Raw genomic sequence first — 22,888 nt, forward strand, 5'->3', positions numbered from 1 at the left:
TCTGATGGTTTTCCTCGTGGGCTGCAGATAAGCTATAAAAGGCAAGCATGACCGTCCATGCCCAACAATTTCAATGCACAAATACCGTTACGAAAGGTCTCTATATAAGGGCTCTATATGCTAAAGTACAAGTGGTGTCACTTATGCTGTGAATTGCTTAAGTAGGAAATGGAGAAGTGCACTCCTGGTGGACAGATACGGCTCTTAAGATGCCAGCACTCTGGCCTCAGCAGCCAACAGTTGAGGCTGTGGTAATTGTCCCTGTTGGGACAGTGTGTCTGGGAGCTGGAGCCTATGTTCAGTTTAAGAAAATATTTGGACACTTCTGTTTGCTTTTTTGGCTTGTTTGGGTTCTTGTCCTGGCCGTTCATCATCTGAACATAGTCAACTGTTCTTAATTACTGCAGGGAAGGTTTGGATGTTACTATGAATAAGCTGCTTGACTGGGACTGGGGGGACATATGGCTCAGTTCCTGGGTATGGCTTGGATTCCCATCATAGCTAAACCCACTCAGATCCTTGATTGTCTGGAAAGTTGGGACCATAACCCTTCCTTTGTCTCATAAGCAGGCAGGGACTCTCGTAGGGCAGGGACTCTCACACAAAGTGCCTGACTGCCCTATAGCACAGTGGGGCTACTATCCTGGCTAGAGCCTCTAGCTACCACTGAAACGCTATGAATAGAGAATTCAGACTTCCTGTATTGCTTTTGCAGGGATAATAACATTTGGGAAGCAGATCCAAGTGCTGCTTTTTTAGTGGGTTGATGGTTGGATACTTGAGGGTCTGCTGAGTAGCGAAGAGTTCAGATGGAATGCCTGGTAAAGGAGGCTGTTAAATAGTGAGCCCACAACACATGCACAGCGTTGGGTGAAGGCCGTCAAAGCAATGCTGCTTGACAAGCTTTATTCTGTCTGTGTAGTAACTCCTTATGTTAGAGTTAATGCACAAAATGGTGAAAAAGGGAGCTTTGCAAGCTGGAACTCTACACCCCAAGTGCTTAGACAATCTGTGAGTAGGATCATTTGACAGATACAAAGGCAGAGCCTTTTCGGGAGTTGTCATAACAATTTCTGCAAGCAGCGTCTCAGAATTACAGGGCATCCAGAATGTGGTATTGTTGGTCTTTTTCTCTATCTGAAAGATCTGGAAATACTCTGATCGGTTTAATGATCCATTTAGCTTTGAAGCTTGCCAGCTGGGAGAGATCTCCAGGAGAGGAGGCTGTGCGTCTCTGTAGATTAGTTGTTCAAATGTGCATTATATTGCTAAACCTTCTGAAGTCAGGGTAGGGCAGCAAATGAAATTCATGGGTAGAAGAGAACTATCTCCATCCAGAGGATCAGTGATGGTGGAGAATTAGCAGAGCAGCATAGCTGGTATTAGCATCCCCCTGACAGACAGAATATACCCCTCTGCAGCAGCGTGTCAGGGGATACGAAGCCTTCTGGAATTATTATCGATAACCTGAGACAGAAACTCCTTTTGAAGTGTGTATCTTTTATATGCAATATACTCTTGAGGTGGATTCAGTGGCCAAGAAAGGGAAAAGATGATGGTGAGGGAATTGTTTGGTGAACACAGTTCTTACTCCTGAATCCTGAGGTTAGGGTCTTGACTTAGCTGAAGTCACTCTGTCCAACCTCCTGTTTGTAAAGAGAGGAAGGCAGAAGCAGAGGGCATATAACAGAAAGCTTTCCTGCTTTGCATGCAAGTGGCTGATGTTTTAAAACCATGATGAAAACCTCACTTACCAGAGGTGCTTACTCGGTGATGGTGTTAAAACTAAGGCATCAAGGTTCAAACCATGCTGATCCATGATAAGGAAGCTGATTATGGTGGTGTATGATAAAATGCAGCCCGAGATATTGCGGCAGGATTCAGAAAGGGTTGGGGACTGGGAGGGAAGGTGCTTCAGGAATTGTCCCCAGAAATGACAGGCAATCTGGAAGGTGCATTAAATTTGCTTGTGTTTGTAAGCTGTCTAGCTGAGTCACTGAGGAGCTTGCATGCGGAGTGGTTATTCTGCATCAAGAGTCCTTGTGTCTTTTCTAGAGTGCCTGTTGCTGGCTCTCATAAGAGCCTGGATCCTACAGTTACAATTATCCCCTGTGCTGGTCGAGGAATACCCGGCCTAATATTAACATCTCAAGTAATTCCTTTGCCTATTTTTCTTCCCAGTGGGGTCTTCCAGCTCTCTCAGTTCTGGAGGCTCGTTCACCGGCAGGCACTTGGCAGTAGGAACCGGTGGGGATGCTGTGGAAGGTCCTTCGAGTCTCCGCTACGCTTTTGCTGATCCAATCACCGCTAACCTGGAAAGTGCCGTTACGTTTGAGGCACCAGAGCTGCCTGAAGAGACCCTCATGGAGGTGGGTATATCCCCCCAGGGACTTGCTGGGGGCAAAAGATAGGGGAGAATAAAGGGAAAGCAAATCCAGAAGGCCAGTGTCTGGTTCATCCAGAGGCTCATGTTTGCATCCAAGGCGGTTGCTTCCAAAGGTGGTGTGAGCTGGCTTCAAGAGAGGTAGGCAACACAGTGCTCAGGAAGCCCAGGATGTATTTAGGAAAGTGGTTTTTGAGCCTGTTATCAAGCCGTGTAGTCCTTGGGACTGCCCATGAATAGGATTAAAATTTACCATTTCAAAAGCTGAATTTGCAGGTTGGAAACATCAATTATCTGGTGTGTTCTGCACGAACAGTTTCTAAATAAAATGTGGTTACTTCAGGCCTTCTCCCTTTTAGAAGGCTCAGCACTAGAATAGCTGACTTGAGAGAATGAGTAGCGCGGTGTATCAAATGACTGCCTGCTGCATGCACTTAGGGAGTCAGTCAGCGATACAGCCTCTGCCCAAAGAGTCTGAAAAAAAGTAAACCTGACACGTTTACTGATGGGGGGCAGGGGACATGACATGCTCTGCACCAGAACAGCTGAACCAGATTGTCAAGCTGTAAGGCTGCCAGGCTCCCCCTCTGCGGGCTGAAGACCAGCTGAAGCAAAGCAAATGCTTTTGTAGCTGAGATATATTTGAAATGTAGGTCAGGCTGCCCATTTGCAGTAGAGGTGGGAGACAGAATCAGCGATGGATTCAGCTCTATTCATGGTACGGCGTTGGGCTGCCTAGGGCTGGGAAAGGCTCTTCGTATCTGGATTTTGCTGGTGTTGCTAAAACCCCTTAGATACCTACAAAGATCTGCATACATCATTTTAAGGATGTGGATTTGCTTTTCTGCTCCAGATTTTATTTAGCTTTGTTGTTGTTGTTGTTAATTATGCATTGACTTGCATTGACTTGCTTTATTACCTGCAGAGCCCCAGTGCTAGGATTGATTGATATGCGTTGATCTATCACAATAGTACTGAATTTAACTGAGCATTCCTGTCTTTGAGGTCCCAGAAATATGGGGCCCTGCCAGCTGCCATCGCTTTTCAGGGTCTGAAGAGAAATGTGCTTAAAAAGTTATCAGCTTGATCTTAATCCCATTCAGTTCAGCTTCTCGTGTCTGTAAGGAGTCATCTGAGTTTGCTCATAATTTCTGCTGAGCACAATAATTGATCCACATGTCACAAAACCTTTCTGGCACCAAACCTTTTTGGCATATTTGGAGACTCCTTTGTGCTCTGTGGAGTTGGCCAGAATACAAACCTGGCAGATCTTCTGATTTCTGATGCTTTCAGGGCGTTGAAATCTTGCAATTAAAGCACCCCTATTTATCCTGAGCGGAGCTGCCGTGTTCAGATAGGTGGTAGTTCTTCAGTCTTTTGGAAAAGTTTCTTTAGGTGCAGACAAGGCAAACTGAATGCTAAATTTCAGTCTGTTTTGCAGTGCTTTGGAAACACAATAGAGATGGCTATGGAAGGAAAGACTCTTGTGATGCCTAATAAGGCCAGAAACACAAGCGTAATAAATAAGGCCAGCTGTATTTGCAGAGAGGAAGGACTGCGTTAGTTAGAGATATAAGGCTGAGACTTGCAGGATCTCAGCATGTTCCTGCTTTGCCACAAGCTTCTTGTATGACTTGGCAATTACTTAATCTCCGAGTTCCTCCTTTGCTTTTAAAGAAAATAGAGGAAGACTGAGACTTCCTTACCTTACTGGACTGTCCAGGTAGCAAGATAGTAGAGGAGGGATTAATATTTCAGATAGTCAAAGCTCCTTTAGCACCTAAGCGCCTGAGCTGGTGAATGAAAAACAAAAGCATGCAGAATTTGAGCATGTGCTTTTTTATTTGTTTGTTTTCCCCTCAAATTCATGTAGAAAACATCCTTACCAAGCCCCTTTAAGAGAACCGATCCACTAAATGTTTGAAGGTCAGGCAGGTTAGCTGCATTTCTGCAGAGGGTGCAAACAATGGAGTTGCATCTGATCCAGGCAGCAATCCTTTTTGTAGGAGCCACAACTATGCAGTTTTCCCACAAATACTAACTTCCCCAAAATGCTTCAATGATTTAAGCAATAGAGATTCCCAGAAACAGGATAATACCCTTTGGTCTGTAATAGCAGAGGAAAAACTGCTTTGAAATGAACATAGTGATTTGAGTGCGAGTCTCTCCCCTCACTAACTGGGCAGGGGCTGCAGCTGAAAGGCTGTCCTTGCTGGCCCTGCAGAGGACCTCACCCAGGGCTCCTGCACTGGGCTGGGAGCACGCAGAGACCCAGCTACGTGAGGGCTGGGGTTGCAAGCGGTTGTCGCTCATGAAATCCACACTCGCTTCCAGCTTTGTACCAGCATGGCGGTGGTGCGGACCAGGGCTGGGCAGTTGTGCCGATGGTCTCGTCCCCTTCCTGGACGACTTTTGATACAGTCCCAAGTTGCTGGGAACACTCCTTAAGAAGGGAGCGTGTAGTTTTGGAGCAAGTCACACCAGCTTTTCCAGGGACTGGGCTGGGAATTTCTGGCCTGAGGCTGTCGCTGCCTTTAATGTGGAGGCGGAACTGGTGGGGCGTGTGGGCTCAGCGCTGAGTTTGGCTGTCCCTGCCCAAAGAAGAGGTGTGGGGGGGTTTCAGGCCCAGGTGTTATTTCTTTAAGCTGGGATGAGCCACGGGCACAGCTCTAGGTAAGCAGCCTTCCCTGCATGCCAGCTTTCCCTCTGTAACCCCACCTTGACATTTCCTTCAACAGCAAGAGCACACCGACATCCTGCGCAGCCTCCGCTTCACACTGGCCTTCGTCCACTACGTGATGGAGATCGCTGCCCTGAAAGGCAGCTCCAGCGAGATGAGCACTTCGGTGGCGTCTGAATACCAGCTGCAGGAGAGCGTGGTGGCTGACCAGATCAGCCTTCTCAGCCGGGAGTGGAGGTAAGGACCGGGCAGAGAGCCCCCCACGTCACTCCCTGCCACCCCGACGTGTCGCTCTGTGCCTTTGGGACACGTAGTGCCGCCCCGCTAATGGGTTTGTGTTACAACGTGCTTTCTTTGCAGCTATGCAGAGCAGCTGGTGCTGTACCTGAAAGTCGCAGAGCTGCTGTCCTCGGGCCTGCAGACAGCCATAGAGCAGATCAAAGCTGGCAAGCTGTGCCTGTCCTCCACCGTCAAGCAAGGTAAGGGGCCTTGGCACATGGTACAAAGGCCTGGGATGGAAGAATGGGAGGTGTTACAAAGGCAGGGAGGATGTTGAGTGAGCGTGAACCCCCAGCTGTGCATCTCATTGTGCCCTTGCATGGCCGGGCCTTCCTTTCGGGGTATTGTTCATTCCTACTGAAAGGAATCTTCCTCTCAGTGCTTAGTTCAGGTCTCAAACTCCTTCCTGCTCATGCCTGTGTGAGAATCTTCAGTGCTAATTAGTGAGAGGGGAATTCATCTTATCTGATTCCTTGTACCTCTCTATCTCAGGTGTTTATTTGTACTCCACGCAAGTCCAACTTAATTACACAGTGCCTGGCCTAGTAAGTGCTTACTTGGCAAATTGAGACGTGTCTTGGCAATGATGGTTTTCAGGTGAAACAAAAACACAGGAAGTAAAACTCTGGTAATGCAGGAGTCACTGATTTGCTAGTCTCACAGCCTTACATTTGCATCTGACTGGCTGGCTTGTGATGTGAGCTGGCTGTGATTCAGTGATTAGAAAAAACAATTTTAACACTACAATGGCATTATTACTGAGGCAGCTTTTTGAAACACTTGTAGTACTTGACCCCTCAGCCCCCTTCCCCAGGGGTTTAGTCTTTGAAAGTACCCGTGCTGACTTGGGGTGGGGCCGCAAAAAGTAGAAGTTAGGCACAGTGAGCACACACGTGTTATAGGGGGCAATATGGAGTAAAAAGTACAGATTTAGCTACGCACCTTCCACGTGTTCCCCATGGGCTAACATAACCCAAATAAATTCTTCCTTTTCCGGGCAAATTGCAACTTGTAGATTCATAGCATAACTCTTCCCTCAGTGTGTGGGAACTGGATAAGGCTGTCTTTTCTTATTTCTGTCCCCACAAAGTACTGCTCCCTTGAGATTTTCTAGGGCACAGTGAGGACAAGGGGGTTGTCAAGGCACTTGTGTAACTTCTTCACATGTGTATGGAAAAAAAAGGTGGAAGTGCGACAAGACACTGCCCCGGAGTGTCCTTGGGCAGTGTGTGCCAAGCAGGGTCCTCAACTTGCAGCCATGATCTTTTTCCTGGTAATTTGGGCCCAGCCCAGAGCTCTGGCTGAACTCCCCAGAGGAGGATATTGCTTTATTTGCATATGTTTTTTGTTGTTGTTGGGTGTTGGTTTGTTTGATGTGTTTGTTTGTTTTTAAGTAGTCTTGGCTCTCTTCTCCTGGAGTTTTTCATTTTGCCCTTCTGATGTCACCCACGAGCTTTGGGGTTCCAACTCGCTTTCAAATTTCTTCTGAACCAGGGTGATCTGATAGTCTGACCCTGACAGGGTTAAGGTTTTGTGCCTCAGTCCTTTGGAGTTTCAACTGCCTTTGTTCATGGAGGCAGTCTCTTTTCTGGCTTTCTGCTCTCTTATCTCTACGTAGGAAGGCTATATTTAGTCACAGGGCCTGGCTGTCAGTGAAGTTGCCTCTCTGCATAGTACCCGAGATAGGTTTGTTCATGGTACGGGTTCCTTTCCCTCCCCCAGAAGCAAGTTGTGCAGTGGGGGGGATTTCAAACACGCACGTACTGGTTAATACTCATCAGATGCTTTGTGCCAGGTACATTGTGTGGGTCGTGCCAGACAGCTAGTGAGACTCAAGCTCATGGCTTCGCTTGCTGTTTTGGGTTATTTAATCTCTTAGATCATATTTAACTCCTGGTTCTCTGTCACAACCTTCCTGTCCTAGCTGCCACGGTGCAGGAAAGGAGGTGACCTTTCATTCTGGGACAGCATTGTCCCAGGAGAGAGATTCCTTTGCTCAGCACTGCTCAGCCACACTGAGCTCCAACAGCTACCACATACAAGTCACGTACTTCTTCACAGCACGTCATCACCCGTCAAGTAACAGAAGCTTTGTATCTGGCATGTCTGCTGCTTCTGGTGAGGCGTGAGACATCTTGCACCGCGCAAACTGCTCTGTACCTTGTGGCAGCTGAAGGAAACAAAAAATAGGCCTGGCCTCAGGTGAAATAGATGTGTAGGTGTTGCAACGTGCAGGCTTGTAACTGGTGAAGGTGACAAAGGAAAGGAAAAAGACCCTGTGTTGGTGCAGCAAGTACTTACATTTGGCCTTAATATAACCTGATTGTCTTGAAGTTACTCATTTGGGGTCCTGTGCACGGAGACTGGGAGACACAGGGAGAACTAGAAGAATGTCCAATGCATTTCTTTCCTTTATTCTAGTTGTGAAGAAGCTGAATGAGCTTTATAAATCCAGTGTATCATCCTGCCACTGCCTCAACATGAGACTGCAGAGGTTCTTCTTAGACAAACAGAAACTCATGGATCGGATCAACAGCATCACAGCAGAGAAGCTCATCTTCAGCTACGCCGTGCAAATGGTAATAACCGCACCGTGCCTGGGAACAGGGCTAGCACAGAGCAGGTGTCAAGCATTGGCAGTTCCTGCTGGTGGCCTTAGCAGGTGGTTTCATTCATGATGCTGTGTGCAATCTTTGGGGGTTGGATGGTGGAGGTGTTCACACGGCTAAGGGGCCGTGCTGGGAAAGCTGGGTTTGGCCTGGGAGTAACCTTTTGCACGGGGTTGTTGCCTGCAGGTGCAGTCTGCAGCCCTGGATGAGATGTTCCACCACAGAGAGGACTGCGCACAGAGGTACCACAAGGCTCTGCTGCTGATGGAAGGGCTCCTGAACATCATCACTGAACAGGGGGACATAGAAAACATCAATAAATGTGAGTGTTCGGTGGCTTTTTTTCCCCTCATTAGGTCACGCTGTGTTTTTATAGCTGCATGGATCGGGAACATTCAGTATCCATCATCCCGCTTTCCTTTGGCTACATCTTGGTGGACATAGCACAGATCTCGACTTGTTACAGCTCCTAGCAGCCCGGCCTCCTATTTTCCCAGGGAGAAAACGTTAGAAATGCAGGTCCCTGTTCTGAGCCATATTTTGAGAGCCGCACTGCAGAGCAATTGCCAGGGCTTTGTTGGAGTTTTTGATGTGTGAAAGAACTTGCTGAAGGAAGTGGCTTGGCAGTAGCAACGACAAGGGTTTGGTTTCCAACCGGAACCATCCATCTGATTGCACAGCACACTTGGGATCGTGAAACTGCAGTGGCTGTCAGGCAGAGGTGGCTGATCAGCACAGCATGGGCTCACGGGCTTCCAACCCTTCTAAAACGGGACTGCTCGCCCATCTGGGTTCCCCAGGACAGGCCAAGAAGGCAGCAAACAAGTATTTTTCTCATTAGGAAGTGACTGCAGTAGCAGTGAAAGCTGAGCTTTTACCTGCTTGTTATCGTTCGGCTTCCCTTCCCAGAGACAGACGGACCCCTCTGTTCGCTGCTCTTTGCTGTCACCTCTCTTGTACCCTCCCTTTGCTGTGTGTCTGAGGGGGGGTTGTACTCCACTGCTGCGGGCTCCACAACTAATGCATGCAGCGCAGAAACGACTGACCTCACTTGCTCAGAGTTGAACTTTCCCTGCCCTTCTGGCTGGGGTTTAATCACCTTTGTTATCCCTCTGTACGGGAGGGAGGCAGAGGGGATGGGGGACAGCCTTTGTCCATTAGAGCAGCTTGACTTGGCCTCAGCTCTGCTCCATCACAGCTAAACCAGCCCATCGGCGGTAGTCCAGCGCCGCGTCAGTGCAGCTGAAGGGAGCAGAAGCAGCTGGCAAACCGTGCCTCTCCCCCTCTGCTGGCTAGCGAGTGCATTTCTTGGGCCAGCATCCAAAGTGCTGCCAGACTGCTCTAGTCGTCCGTGTGGACAGAGCTCTTGGATAGGTAATGAGAGAAGAGATTTCTGGCTCGCAGGCAATCAGTCAGTTAATTATCACTAACTTTAACAGCTGACATGAGGCTCGCTGAAGGAGAGCAAAAGGAGATTGGCAGGTGGCATGCGGTACTGCAGGGCTAGGTGAATAGGGAATACCAAGTAGTTTCTATTGTACTGTTTCTTAACAAACCGAAATCACGGCTTTTGTCCAGAGATACAGTTAATGCATCTAATGGATTTCTTTTCCCAGCCGATATCCTGGTATTCCCCGTTTTACCCTATGTTCCAGCTTCCTGATTGAGTTGTTCTCTGGTAGGCTGCAGATGCACACATTTCATTTTAGATCTTAGGTACTTGATTACTTTTTTCAGAAAAGTGATGAATGTAGAAATACAGCAAACGTTTAGCTTTTGACAGGGTCTCGGGCTCAGATGGTGAGGATCTGGCCCTGACTGTGCTGGGCTGTGCATGCTCCGTCTCTCAGTTGTAAGCCATGAAAAATGGCACAGGAGACCGTGAGTTATCTTGACTGCTGACAAAAGCCTCTCCACTAAATAAAAATGAATAAATTGTTTACAGCGGATGGTGGTCCTTTAGAACGTCATGATAACTGTGTTAGAACTGCTGCCTCACTGCTTTCAGTCCGGGATCTCTAATCGTTCAGCTCTTTGGCCTGTTTCTTCCCAGCAAGATCATTGTGGCTAGGTCCTCATCTAGCCTAAATCGGTACGTGGTAGTGATTCCAGAAGGTTTGCTTAGGCTTGCTGAAATTCTCTTGTGTTTTGGTTTTTGTTTGCTTGTTTGTTTTCCAAATCTCCAGCACGTTTTGGTGGTCTTTATACTGCCAGGAAAGTGAGAAGCTGATTTGTTGTGTTATTTTTTTTCTCTCTCCCAGGTAAACTCTGCATTGAGCGCAGGCTGTCAGCTCTGCTGTCAGGGTTCTGCGCCTGATTTTAGTAGTGTTCTTCTCCACACACCTCATCCCAGCTGATCACTTTGTTTCCGACGGCCTGCTGCTGTGGCAGGAATCAATTTTGGCGGTAGGAGACTTAGAGGATGAACTGCTCAATGTCATGTATTTTGACATTTTGGGAAGTTGTTCCACAGACTTAAGTTCTTCTGTGGGGAGGTGTGACTGCAGCAAGCACAAATACTTCCCTGCCCAGAGGCTGGGCGAAGACGTAGCTGATGTGGAAAGGTTTCCCTCACTGGCAGCAGGGATGAAGGATAGAAGTCTGCTTCTTCCCAGCACTTTGAAGGATAAAGACTGCTGCCTGTCCTCTTGCTTAAGAACAGGGTATTCCGTGCTGTCTCCATTGCAGGCAATGGATGTGCTGAAACTGCTGGCTTCAGTTCATGCTGGAGGATGTCGTTCAGAAATCAAGGCCAGTTTGTGTACTTTCCCCTACCCCAGCTGATAGCCAGGCACCTTCAAGCTTCCTGGCAACCCAAGGCCCCCTGCCTTTTTCTCCTTTGTCCTTTCTCATACTCATTTCTGCCTTGGAGTGCTTGCTGAATGGCCGAGAGGAGGGAATCTGCTCTACTTTGCCTGAGCGTTGCTGAAGTAGCAGCCACCTTCTACAGACTTACTGAGCAAGGCTGAGAGCGTGCTGCCACTGGGCAAGTCTGCACCTCCCGTGGCTGTCGCGTGGACTGCCTGTGTTTGCGGACGGGCAAACGACACAGGGAAAGAGACTCTGCCTGGAAAACAGGAAGATGACGGAAAACGCAATGTTCCTGTATTTCTAAGAAGCCAAAATGAATCCGTTCCTCCCTTGGTCCCTGTGCTCACTGGGATCAGCATTAAAGACTCTTGGCTGTTCGGTTCAGCCTGTCAGTACATATCTACCACGAGGAAGCACTAGCGCTGTCCTGCTTTCAGCTGTTGGCTAGATAAGCCCTTTCCCGTATCCCTCACCCTCCCCTGAAACTGAAAACACTAGCTTTGTGAATCAAAGGAGCACTTTACACACTATGGGAACTTTGAGAAGTTGACTTTGCATCACACAACAACCCAGGAACATCACGACTGTTAGGAATGCTGTTCTTTTTATTCCTTCCCTTGTTTCCTGGTTGTTTTATTGCACTACGTGTGTGCATATATTAATATGTATTCCTAAGGGTGAATATATATTGATATATATGGTTTGTGTGTAACTGTACGTATTTAACTGTACTGTATCTTGTGAGTGTGAGGCAAAAAGCACCGCGGAGTCTGTGCTGTTCCTCCTCCACACCAGGCAAAGCTGACTTGCAGTCTGGCAGTACCAAGGTAGTTTTCTTTTTTTTTTTTTTTTATTTAAATGTTCTTTAAAGGACAGTCAATATAAAGCTCCATGCTTTTTAAGAGCTCAAGAACAGGCGTTAAGATCCTACACACTTACAATTGGAAACGCATTTTTAAAAAAAGTTTTATTTGCTGCTTAAATTTTTTATAAAGAAATCTTGTAGTGTTCGGTTTTATGTTCAGCATTTCTTTTAAGGAGACTCTGTAGCCAAATGAGACTGCGGGTGCGAGTGGCTCGAGTTCTGGTTGAGGCTTCGGATGCTGTGAGCATGTGCGTGAGAGGATAGCTGGCTGCCTTTCTGTCTGTCTGCGTGCGCAAGTGTGTGTCTTAATTTATCAGAGTCATGGCAGTATTTTGTTAGTGCTGGGCAGAAAAGTATCTTTGAAAGCAACTTGAAACCTCAGGCTTTGTTTTTGGGGATTTAATAATAATTTGCACATGGTGGTTAAATCCTCACTGCTTTTTTCTCTCAATATTGGCACATTCAGTGTGATACTTTGCAAGGGTTTCAGGAGCAACTTAATTGGCTTGAGCTGGCATCATCTTTGGCAACATGGATACTTCTGATCGCAGAGCAGAAATAAATGCCAATAAGGAAATTTAAAAATATTTTTGATTGCCCCACCAGGGAAGTTTTAAGCATAGCTTACACAAATGCTTCAGTATTGGGCCTCTGTTACATCGTACATTCACAGCCTGCTGCTTCTGTGGCTGTTTATGCTTTTGCCTGGAGGAAAAAAAGAAAATAACAGCAAAGAAACAACCCCCCAACCTGTGGCCAGGAGCGCTGAAGAGACCCAGACTGCTTAGGAAAGGATTTTACCAGTTCTGCAAAGGGCTATGCCACAGGTGAGTGCACTGGGATGCAGCACGAAAGCACCGAGCCAGGACTGACTCTGCAATACAGACACCTGCTACTCGCCCTGAACCCTCACGGCAATCCCACGAGCGTACGCTGAGAGCTTCCTGCCCAGCAGAAGCGCAGCCCAGGACCCACGTTTGTGGCGCAGGTTTAAGGATCCTTGTACGTGGCAAGCTCAGCACTAACCTTCCAGCTGTACTTAATTACTTGAATGTATCAAAATTGTCCACATTCAATGTACACAAGTATATATTGCTCCAAAATATTGTGGTTTACAGACCTACAACCAATATATATATGTATGTGTTTGTATATATACATACAAGTATGTGTGTGTATGTGTGTGTATGTATATATATGCACACAAACACAAACGTGTATATAAGTTTTCTCTCGATACTTGAAACTTAGCCACTGTGCTTGAATTAAAAAAAAAAAGAAAAAAAAGAAAACACAAAAAAAAAAGAAAAAGGAAAAAGAAAAAAAATCAGGTGATTTATTTTGCCATCACTTTGGTGACTTTATTTTTTATCTAATTGCATGTAGCGTGAAACCAATTTTTTTGGTGAAAAATATTTATTGCTTTGTAGACAATAAGGAATGCAAAATAAAAAAAAAGGCAACAAAAAAAGAAAAAAATACACAAAAAATCCCCAACCGTTGTTGAAGTTGCTAGCATAGTCCACTTGCTATTGTCATGGCTTTGTTACTGTTGCAGCGTTTGTGTGTAGCGTCTTAATAGATTTCAAGAAACCTCAGTCTAATAACATGTATCTTCAGGTTTGTGAGAGCGTATGATGATGTTCTTTATAAGGTAATGCTTGATACTTTGTCAACATTTTTTATTTGTGTTTTGTGTGACTTTTTTTTTTTGGCTTTAAATTGTACAACACCAATTTAAGAAATAAAAAATGTTTTGAAATTGTTAGTGGCCTATTTTCAGTACTTACTCAGATACTGCACTAGCTGGATTATGTATGGTATTTCATGGGTTTGGTTCTACCAGCCGTGACTTTCAGGTGAAGGAGTGCTGTTACCTTCTTTTCAAAGAGGGTGAAGCTTGGGACAAAGAAGCTATGTTGCCTAAAGCTACAGACAGCCTTTGAAGTTAGGAAAAATGAACCCAATTTCTTGGCTGGGGCTGCAATCGCTGGTTAATCTGTCCTTATCTGGATGTGTTCTCTTGCTGCTACTGACAGAAACTATGAGGAGTTGATAGCAGACCCCTTCCAATCCCATTAGGCTGATGCATGAAGTTTCACCCATGTTCCAGGATTTGCAAGATCAACCCGTTGGAGCTCTTTACCTCTTTGCAGTCCAGCGCTCAGCACATTGCAGAAGGGGTGTCTGAGGCATGGGAAGTGGTTGGGTAATTGTAGCAAGGAACACCATAAAGAAGCCCGAGGAGACTTCAGATGTGTTTTCAAGGCAGGGGATGGACTGTGTGGCTCCCTGGGCAGTAGGGAGCAGCCAGAGCAGTGCAGGCATCTTCTTTGAATGTGCACCCGTGGGCTGAGAGAAGGGTGCCCTGTGAGCAGCATGGAGCCTTATGTGAAACCGGTATGTGCGAGGTACTGCACTGAGTGCCTAATTCATCCTTACTCCTGACAGGTGGATATGAGCAGCCCTTTAGCACCACAGTCAGGTTGCTGTCAGCCTTGATCCTGGCTTTTGGTGCAAGACTGGTAGCTGTAGTCTCTTCTCCGAATCAGAATATGTAGGATAAAAAGCGAAGCCCTGCGTCTGAGATGTGAATTATTCCAGTCCTTCCGCTTTGACAGAAACTAAGCGACAGAGGTGTGATCTCTCAGGGGCCTGATACTGTAGTTCCATGGAACGTTTCCCAAAACTCAGCTTGCTGTGCCATGCGTGTTATTGTTGGCCGTGAGCATCCCTGGGGAGAGCCCTGCCTGCCAGCCTGTCTGACTCAGCATCACCCCATGCGGTTACTGAGCTGTATTGTTTTTCTGTAAGAAAAGTTCCTATTTCAAAATCTTACTTTACCCTGAGCTGGAACTGTTTTTATTTCTTGCTCAGCCCTATTTATAACTCGTTTCCTGTCCCTGCCTTTCCCACCGAGGGGAACAGGGCAGCACACGGTCCCTCCGTGAGAACAGGGCTGCCTGGAAGGCCGTGCCCGGGTGCGCTGCCGCTAACGCTGGCTCGCTCGCGGGGACAGCCGCGTGTCGTGGAGGCACAGCGTGGTACAACCCGGGCAAGACCTCGGGAAGCTGCTCACAGCTAAATAAACACAACCGCTGATGGTGCTTAGCGTTTGGAGCTTGGCACGCTGGGATTTTTGTATTGCTTTTAACGTGAACAGCACCCTTTTGTGGGAGGACATCGTGTTTGTTCCCTGTGGCATGGGGTTGGGGTAAAGAACATAAATAAATGTGTTTCAGATGCTGGGGGTAAAGGGTTGGGTTTGAAGCTGTCTGTGAGGAAGTTTAAGGGTTCATGTGGAAAACCTACAGCCAGATGAAAGGCAGACAGTGTGTGCCACGTGCAGGTAGAGAACACCCGTCTGGATCCATGGGGCTCTTTCATGGGCAGCAGACAAAGGAGGACAGAGCTAGCTGGAAGACTGAACAGAAATAAAGTCTCTTCTAAAAGCTCCAAACCATGAGGCCTGAACAGCGTAAAAGCACCAGTGAAAATTGCACAACTTTTGAGATGTTTATGGTGACGTTGCATTGCTGTTGATTCTAGGAGAAAACAAACCCAAGCAATTCTTCCAGTGTGTTTGGCTTTGTTCCCGTATTTTATATTTAGTTGCTGTAAGTACGTCAGCAAAAACCTGCTCATTCAGCTCCCAGAGATCAGACGTAGCCTGGTGACATCAAGGAAGTACAAACGGGTGGGCATGCTTCACGCCAAGGCGATAAAAAGATCAAGTACCCTGCTTTTTTTTTTGTTACCAAGCCCTGTCCTATAAAAACTTTATTTCGTAGGAGGAGTTAACTCCTTTGGCCAGAGTTAATGCCCTGCTGACAAATCCCCACAGGAGGATTTTAAAGGCCTCTCGACACCCTTAATCTGTGACCATAAATGCAGCACTGAGGATAGGTGCCATTCCCTGGCTGAGCAACTGCACGTAGGGCAGGGATACAAATGTCCCTGGCACGTTTCTGTTCTAAAAACAGCATTTTTAGGGACAATGGAGTCAGAACCACTCCTCCTGGGAGCTGAAATCTGGCAGGATGCTCTCGGAAAATGCATTAAATAATATATTTCTTAGAATAAGCTTAAGAAAATAAAGTCAAACATGGGCTTCTTTCCTTACTGTGGACAGAGGGTGGCTGAGTTTCCAAACGATTTTCTGACATGAACCCCCGCTAGCACCCAAGTGCTGTCAGAGCTCCCCCGGCGCTGGTCCCAGCACCTCTTGGGCTTACACTGGGTACACCCCGATGTCTGTGTCCGCAGCACGGGCCCGGAGCTCTGCTTCCAGAAGTCAGGGTGCTGCTCCCGGGCCTGTTCCGCACCCCCAACACCCTGCGGGCCTACAGCACGTGGGGGTCCTGCCTTCGGCTTCTCCTCAGCACCTGGTGTGCTTGCTAACGTGGGCAGCGGGATCGTTAACGCGCTCCGGTGGGGAACTGCAGGCCTGCTGGGATTCCTGCTGCAGGTAGTCTTAAAGCCACCACAGACGAATTGTTGCCACGCTTCTCTCGGTTCAGGCCTCGTTTCAGGCGGTCAGGTCACTTCCAAGCCAGAAGGGACTGGCCTGTGTTAGAGCGAGGGGGTCTGGTGGAGGAAGCACAAATGCGGGGTTGCACCACAGAGGTTTCACTCTCCCGGCGGTTGCCGGCCTTTGTGCTCTGGCCCACACTGTTACTGTGCAGGGCGAGGATTTGGGTGCCTATTTTCACCTCACGGACAAGGCATGGGGGCTTTGCCAGAGATGGCACTACAGGACCGCTCTGTCGGGTCGGGTATTGCACGGACTATATCGGAGCTGCAGTGGTAGTTTGTGGGGGTGTTAATGTTGCTCTTCTTGTAAAGGAGATGATGTTGGAGTGATTCATCAGAGCAGGGCACGAAGATGTTAAATCACCTGTTAGAGCTAGAGCTCCGCCACCAGTTCTGCAGCGGCAGGTGTGCTTGTCCTGAAACTTCAAGGATAGCCCATTCCTGGAGCTACACGCTGCAGTCCCCAGGGCCACTTGCATACCTGGAAACGTTTTATGAGGATGATTTCACTGCTGAGTAAACTTGATGGCAGCACTCTCACTTAAGGCCAAGCACACTTTAATTTCACCAGTCCTATTAAACAAGTATGAAATGTTCTGCTCCTCACACAAACAGCAGGGAGTTTCATGAATTGTTTGTGCCTATTCCAATTTACCCCTGGGTATGGCTGCGAGAGGAATGAAACCCCTGCTAATTTAATTCTTGAAGATTAGGCAAATTCCTGAAGATGCTGGGTAAGTGTGATGCAAATTAAATCCAAGCAAGTGCACTGGCTTTGCAGACCTCACGCAGTGATCTGCAATTGGACCTTCTGCTCTACACCAGAAACTGCAGCCTCGTCTCTGCTGCCTTTTCACTCAAGATGTACATCCCTGAGGTACTGGCTTCACAGTGCAGATTCCCACAGAACTGATTTACAGTGGCAATTCTGGCAAGTCACTTAATTTCTCCTTGCCTTTGTTATCTACCTGCTTGAAAATAAAATAAAAATAAAAAATACCAAATGAAAACAGGACAATAATCCTTCCTTCGTTTGGAGGATTTAGACTGCAAACTCCTTGCAAGAAACATGCTCCTTTGACAGGTGCTGCAGCATGGTCCCAACCTCATTTGGGACCTCTGATGTTGCTGGCAGCTTATCAGTTCTGCTCTGCTAGAAAACCTGAAGGCTAAATGAATCATTCAGAAAATCCAAGTCAGTCATTTTCTGTGGTGCTGTAGGGAGCACTTTACTGGTGGGCTGTAAGGAGCTGGCTAATTGCATAGAGCAAGCGCCTCCTCTTTGATTCCTGTTGTCACCTGGACTCCTGTCATTATGTTTAACTGAGTAAAATGACGATATCCCCAGCGCTGCTTACCACTGGTGGCAGTGCCCCTCATGACCCGAGGCTGGCTGCAGCTGCAGGGGTGTGATATGCTCAGGGATAGGGCAGGGGTTTATGGCAGGGTAGGCAGATCACAGAGGTGATTCCCATCTGCCTGGGAATGGAGGGGACTGAGCAAGACTGACTGAAGGGACTGAGCACGAAGGCGACATTAACCACTCGTAATATTTTATGACAATGGGGTTCACACTGTGAACCAAGTCATTTTATAAACAGTGAAGCAGTGAGGCATGTGTGTGTCCTACAACTCCGCACTGGGACCAACAACTTTCCCCATCTCCTTTCCACCTGCCTAATTTTTATCTTGGGAAAGAGTCAGTGTGTGCTCTGGCAGGTTCAGAGCAAGGTTCGTGCTGTTTTGAAGCTCCTTAGAATGGATAAGGGGCTGGGATAGCAAAGCTTTTTCCATCATGGGGACATCCATGTAAGTTTTTCTCCTGTCATACCATTGTTTTATCCTATCTGCTGGGGCCTTCTTCCCTCCCTCGAAATGGGCCAAATTCAGCAATCATAGCAGGAAGGGAGGAGGAAGAGACGGTGTTGTACAGACAGGCAGTGTGACTGCACACACTTCATTTCCTAAGGAAGCAAGGCTAAAAGAGATTCAGACGCCCCGGTCTAAGCAATACAGACATTTATATTCCTGTTTCCATTGGCAGCGGTGCTGCTATTTGACAGGCTATCTTTTATCACTTCTCTAAACAAAGTACAGCTGGGAACATGTGATAAATCTTCCCTTGCCCCGTCCCGCTACTGAAATAACTCAGATGTGTCAGTTCAAAAAAGGACATGCTGCATTTCTTCCCCTTATTAGCAGAAATAACAAGCCTGCGTTTGATAATCTGGCCTGCTTGGAATTGTCACCCATTCCATTTTCCATCTGAATGAATAAATGGAGCTTTCTTACGCTAATCTCACAGCCATGCCAGGGGAGCAGCATCCTCTTTGGGTAGCTCCCTCCCATAAAGCACTGAAGCTCATAGCATAACAAAACAATTTCCAGGTGCATTTGGCTTTTTAGGAGGTACATGCTGTTGCCTGATAAGGTTGCCTATTGTACTAAGCTTTCCCATTAAGTACATCAGTACAGATAAAACTTGATAGAGGAGACATGAGCATAATGATTGCCTGAGAAAGCCGGAGGGAGGAAAACCTGACAGGAAAGCGAAAGCGTGGGGGCTTGTGCTCAACAGTGGGCGATGCTGGTGTGGGGGGCAGCTGCATGACAAAGGGACAGTGACCGCTGCCCAGCAAGTACCCCTCTGGGAGGGTGATCTTGAGCTTTAGTGAGTGACCTGTGCTTCACATGAGGTATTTAGAATAAAACAGAATCATTAGGGTTGGAAAAGACCTTCAAGATCGTCTGGTCCAACCATGCCGTACCACCAATGTCACCCGCTAAACCATGTCCATAGCACCGCGTCCAACCTTTCCCTGAACATCCCCAGGACGGTGACGCCACCACTTGTTGCTGTGTTTCACTGCTGCTAGTAGTACTGCTTTACCAAATGGGTTTGTGAGGAAAAAAATGTTGTGCTTATACGTGTAATGCTTATAACAGGAACGCACTCGTTACTCTGCCTTTTCCCCTGCTTGGATTAATAACTTCTCACACTTTTCACACGTGCAGGCCCCACCGAGCCTGTGTGTGAGCGAGCCTACGGAGAAACATCGCCAAAACACGAGAGGAGCCCGGCTGTAGGGCCCAGCGCCTGCTGAGGACCCCCCGCAACCCCGGGGGCCATTTTGGATGCAGCAGCCCCGCGGCCTCCCCTCAGCGCCGCCCCGCCCCGCGCAGCAGCACCGGCAGCACCAGCGCCGCCTCGGCGCGGCCCCGCGCGGCCTCCGTAGGGCTCGGCCGGGCCCGCTGGGGCCGTGCCCGGGCGGGTGAGCGGCGGGGCCGGGCCGCGATGCTGCGCTGGGGGGCGCGGGCCTGGGGCTGGGGCCGCGGCCTCGGCTTCTGCCCCGAGGGGTTGGGGCCCGGGGCCCGGCCGCGTAACGTGCGTGCGGGCCGCGGGGGGAGGCCGGGGGGAGGGAGGCAGGGCCCGGGCGTCCCGCGCCTCAGCGGGGGCCGGGCGGCTCCTTGGGGCTCCCCGGGGTGGGCCGGGCCGGGCCGGGCCGGGGCTGGCGGTCGGGGCTCGCCCCGCTGAGCGCTGTGCTCCCCGCAGGTGGTTCCCAGCATGGCCGAGGGGGCGCGGGCAGCGGTTGCCAAGAGGCTGAGCGGCGGCGGCGAGGTGCTGGAAAGGCCGGAGGAAAACGGGCACCAAAGCAAAAGGCTGAAGAGAGACGGGGGTGAGGAGGAGGAGGATCAAAGCAAAAGGTCGCCCAAGAGGAAGATCGTGTTGTTGATGGCGTATTCGGGGAAAGGCTACCACGGGATGCAAGTACGTGGGTCAATAAAGCGTCGCGGCCGGCCCTTACTGAGGTCTGTGGGGTTTAGAGCTGCAGGAGCAGGGAGGGAGGGCTGCGGCTTCAGGAGCTGGGGCAGGGACAGATGGGTTCAGTGGCTCCTGGGGTCAAGTGGTGTGGTAGTAGCTGGACTTAGGAAGCTGTCAGTTGTACATCTGTTGTATTCCATGACTAGTGAACATGCCTTTCAGTATAGAGCATCAGCAGATCTTTCAAAAGCTGGGCTGCAGACAAGGCTCTTGAGGAGGCTGAAAGCACAGGCACTGCAGTTCTGTCAGTGCGTGATGTGCTGTCTCATGATCCCTCCCGACCCGTGCACCAGCTTCAGATTGAAGCTTTACATTTCAAAGCAGTTGGGCAGAGGTTTCCTTAGGTCAGACCTCAGGTTGTCTCACTGTGTTCTGCAAAACGTGCAGATCCTGGGGAACTGAGCTGCATATTTTAAAGAAACAAATTGCCAGCTGTGTTGACATCTCTTTGATATATGAAAAGATTGTATTCAAAGACATTGTAAATTGTCCTTTTCCTGGTATGCTCAATAGGGTGGCTTGTAGCAATTTAGGAACAGGAAAACTGCTGTAAGATTGTTACACTTACACGTGGGATGCTGCTTTGTTGCAGCAGCAAAGTGCCCCAGACTTGCCCGTGCAGGAATGGTCTTGTGGCACAGTGTTAGCAGCAACAGCGTGATTTTGCTCCATCTGCTGCTCCTCTCAGCATACTGCATGCTCCATACGCATTCCCGAGGTGTAGTTTAAAAGCTCTACGGGATAATTGGTAATGGTTGAACACAGAAGAATTTTTCATGCTTATACAGCAAAGTAGCTTTGTTCAGCAGCAGTGAACAACGTGCACGGGCATGTCTGTGGAAGTGCATTGCAGCTTTACTGCGTTTGTTACTGAGTGGTGTGTGTTGGAGGGTGTGTGCCAAGCAGCCTTACACAGGTAGAGTTGCACGTTTCTCTCATAGTTCATCTACAAGTTTAGTGCAGAAGTTGCTGGAGCAAACAGTAGTCTGAGTTATGTAACAGCTCGGGCTACCTGACCAAAAGAGTCCACCAATTTCTAGAAGCCCAATTTGCAGAGGCTAGGTTTAGAACAGCAGCTGTTACTGTTGCAGGCACTGGCAATTAGTTTAGGGTTGTGAAGGGAAGATTTTTAAAAGATTGCATAGTGATATTCAATTAATAAAATTTTTCAGTGATGTTCTTCAGAACAGTTACCCCATTATTATTATTTGTTTTCTTATTTTATATTCTCTTCTAGAGGAATATGGGATCTTCACAGTTCAAGACAATTGAAGACGACTTGGTATCCGCCCTTGTTCAGTCAGGCTGCATCCCAGAAAACCATGGAGAGAACATGAAGAAAATGTCTTTTCAGCGGTGTGCTCGAACAGATAAGGTACATTGGTTAGGGCCTGTGCTCTCATAAAATGTGGTCTGTTCCCACCAGCGCTGTTGTGATTGCCTGGTAAAGTGTTGTTTAGCATGAGATCCAACAGCAAATCCTATTTGCAGTGAATGTGACTTGAAACTCCTCCCTTCATTCATTACTAAACTTGAGTAAAAAGCAAATATTTAGAAAGAGTGGGATATTGGTTATATGGTGTTTGTAAAGCTGGTGCTTCATACTTACACTGCGTCTCTGCATTGCTGTCACATTCATCTGCTTCAGCTTCCAACCTGCTGCTGCTCCTCACTGCTCTTGCTGCCTGGCTGATGCGGAGCTTGGAAATGTAACTGCATCACCGTTGATTTTCAACCCTGCCACAGCAGGATTCTAAGTCTGAACTGGAATTCATGGCTGATCTTATGTATAAGTCATTTCTTTCTGCTGGTGCTTTACTTAATAGTCAAATACAGTGAGATACATCAGGAAAGGGAGTGCAGTATTATGCTGTCTAAGATTGCTAAGGTGCTGGGTGGCCATACAACACCAGCAGGTCTTCCAGGAGTACTCTTACTTGGATTTCTGCCTGTGACCTTGCATTTGCCTTATTTCAGCCTGAAATGACAGTGAGAAAAACTTGTTCTTTAGCTATTGCAGTTCTTCAAGTGCTATCCTAGACCTTCCAAGGTACATAATTATCTGTATATGTGCTTTATGATTTTTATAGGGTGTGTCTGCAGCTGGACAGATTGTGTCACTAAAGGTCAGGCTAATAGATGACATCTTAGAAAAGATCAATAACCATCTTCCTTCTCACATCAGAATTCTGGGTAAGGATGCCAGAATGGGCAAAGAAAACTTTTCAAGAGGAGCCTTCTCCTGCACAAAGTCTCTCCTTACTATTATAATTTTCCTCAAAGCAGTTTAGTTTTAACAAGAATCTGTTTCTGCTATTTTGAAATTAGTGTCATATAAAATAAATCTTTGTATATTTGAATTGAATTTTATTTAAAAAAAAATACATTGGTTGGTAAAGCTGAAATCCCAATTGGGTTATGGCCTACTGATTCAAAAACTTAACATCTCTTTTTAAAATAAGGGCTGAAGAGAGTCACTGGGGGATTCAACTCCAAGAACAAATGTGATGCCAGAACCTACTCCTACATGCTGCCAACATTTACCTTTGCCCATAAAGACGAAGATGTGCAAGAAGAGGCTTATCGACTGAACAAAGAGACCCTTGAAAAAGTCAACAAGCTGCTTGCTTGCTATAAAGGAACACACAACTTCCACAACTTCACGTCTCAGAAGGGCCCCAAGGACCCCAGTGCCAAGCGGTACATAATGGAGATGTACTGTGGAGAGCCCTTTGTGCGGGAAAACATCGAATTTGCAGTGATCAAAGTGAAAGGTCAGAGTTTCATGATGCACCAGATAAGGAAGATGATTGGGCTGGTGATAGCTATCGTGAAAGGTTATGCTGCTGAGTCGATCATAGAGCGCAGCTGGGGAGAAGAGAAAGTAGATGTCCCCAAAGCTCCC

At 47.7% G+C, this 22,888-nt stretch overlaps 2 protein-coding genes across 4 annotated transcripts in view; both read left to right on the forward strand.

Moving 5' to 3' along the window:
• Nucleotides 1-12,159, forward strand: part of ULK1 (unc-51 like autophagy activating kinase 1) — a 78,536-nt gene extending 66,377 nt beyond the window's left edge. For all 3 annotated transcript variants that reach the window (XM_080558940.1, XM_080558942.1, XM_080558941.1), the window contains 6 exons: nucleotides 2,182-2,369; nucleotides 5,122-5,300; nucleotides 5,424-5,542; nucleotides 7,764-7,921; nucleotides 8,138-8,273; nucleotides 10,213-12,159. In XM_080558940.1, the coding sequence (XP_080415066.1) occupies nucleotides 2,182-2,369; nucleotides 5,122-5,300; nucleotides 5,424-5,542; nucleotides 7,764-7,921; nucleotides 8,138-8,273; nucleotides 10,213-10,268 (836 nt within the window). In that variant the 3' untranslated portion in view covers nucleotides 10,269-12,159. The remainder of the gene's footprint in view (nucleotides 1-2,181; nucleotides 2,370-5,121; nucleotides 5,301-5,423; nucleotides 5,543-7,763; nucleotides 7,922-8,137; nucleotides 8,274-10,212) is intronic.
• Nucleotides 12,160-19,280: 7,121 nt separating this feature from the next.
• PUS1 (pseudouridine synthase 1) overlaps nucleotides 19,281-22,888 on the forward strand; it is a gene marked incomplete at its 3' end in the record, with an annotated part of 4,123 nt that continues 515 nt past the window's right edge. The window contains exons 1-5 of the mRNA XM_080560241.1: nucleotides 19,281-19,432; nucleotides 19,714-19,929; nucleotides 21,221-21,358; nucleotides 22,074-22,176; nucleotides 22,446-22,882. Of these exons, the coding sequence (XP_080416367.1) occupies nucleotides 19,726-19,929; nucleotides 21,221-21,358; nucleotides 22,074-22,176; nucleotides 22,446-22,882 (882 nt within the window). The 5' untranslated portion in view covers nucleotides 19,281-19,432; nucleotides 19,714-19,725. The remainder of the gene's footprint in view (nucleotides 19,433-19,713; nucleotides 19,930-21,220; nucleotides 21,359-22,073; nucleotides 22,177-22,445; nucleotides 22,883-22,888) is intronic.

This window comes from Anser brachyrhynchus (assembly GCF_964034855.1).
Source record: "Anser brachyrhynchus genome assembly, chromosome: 17".
NCBI classification, from domain to species: Eukaryota; Metazoa; Chordata; class Aves; order Anseriformes; family Anatidae; genus Anser; species Anser brachyrhynchus.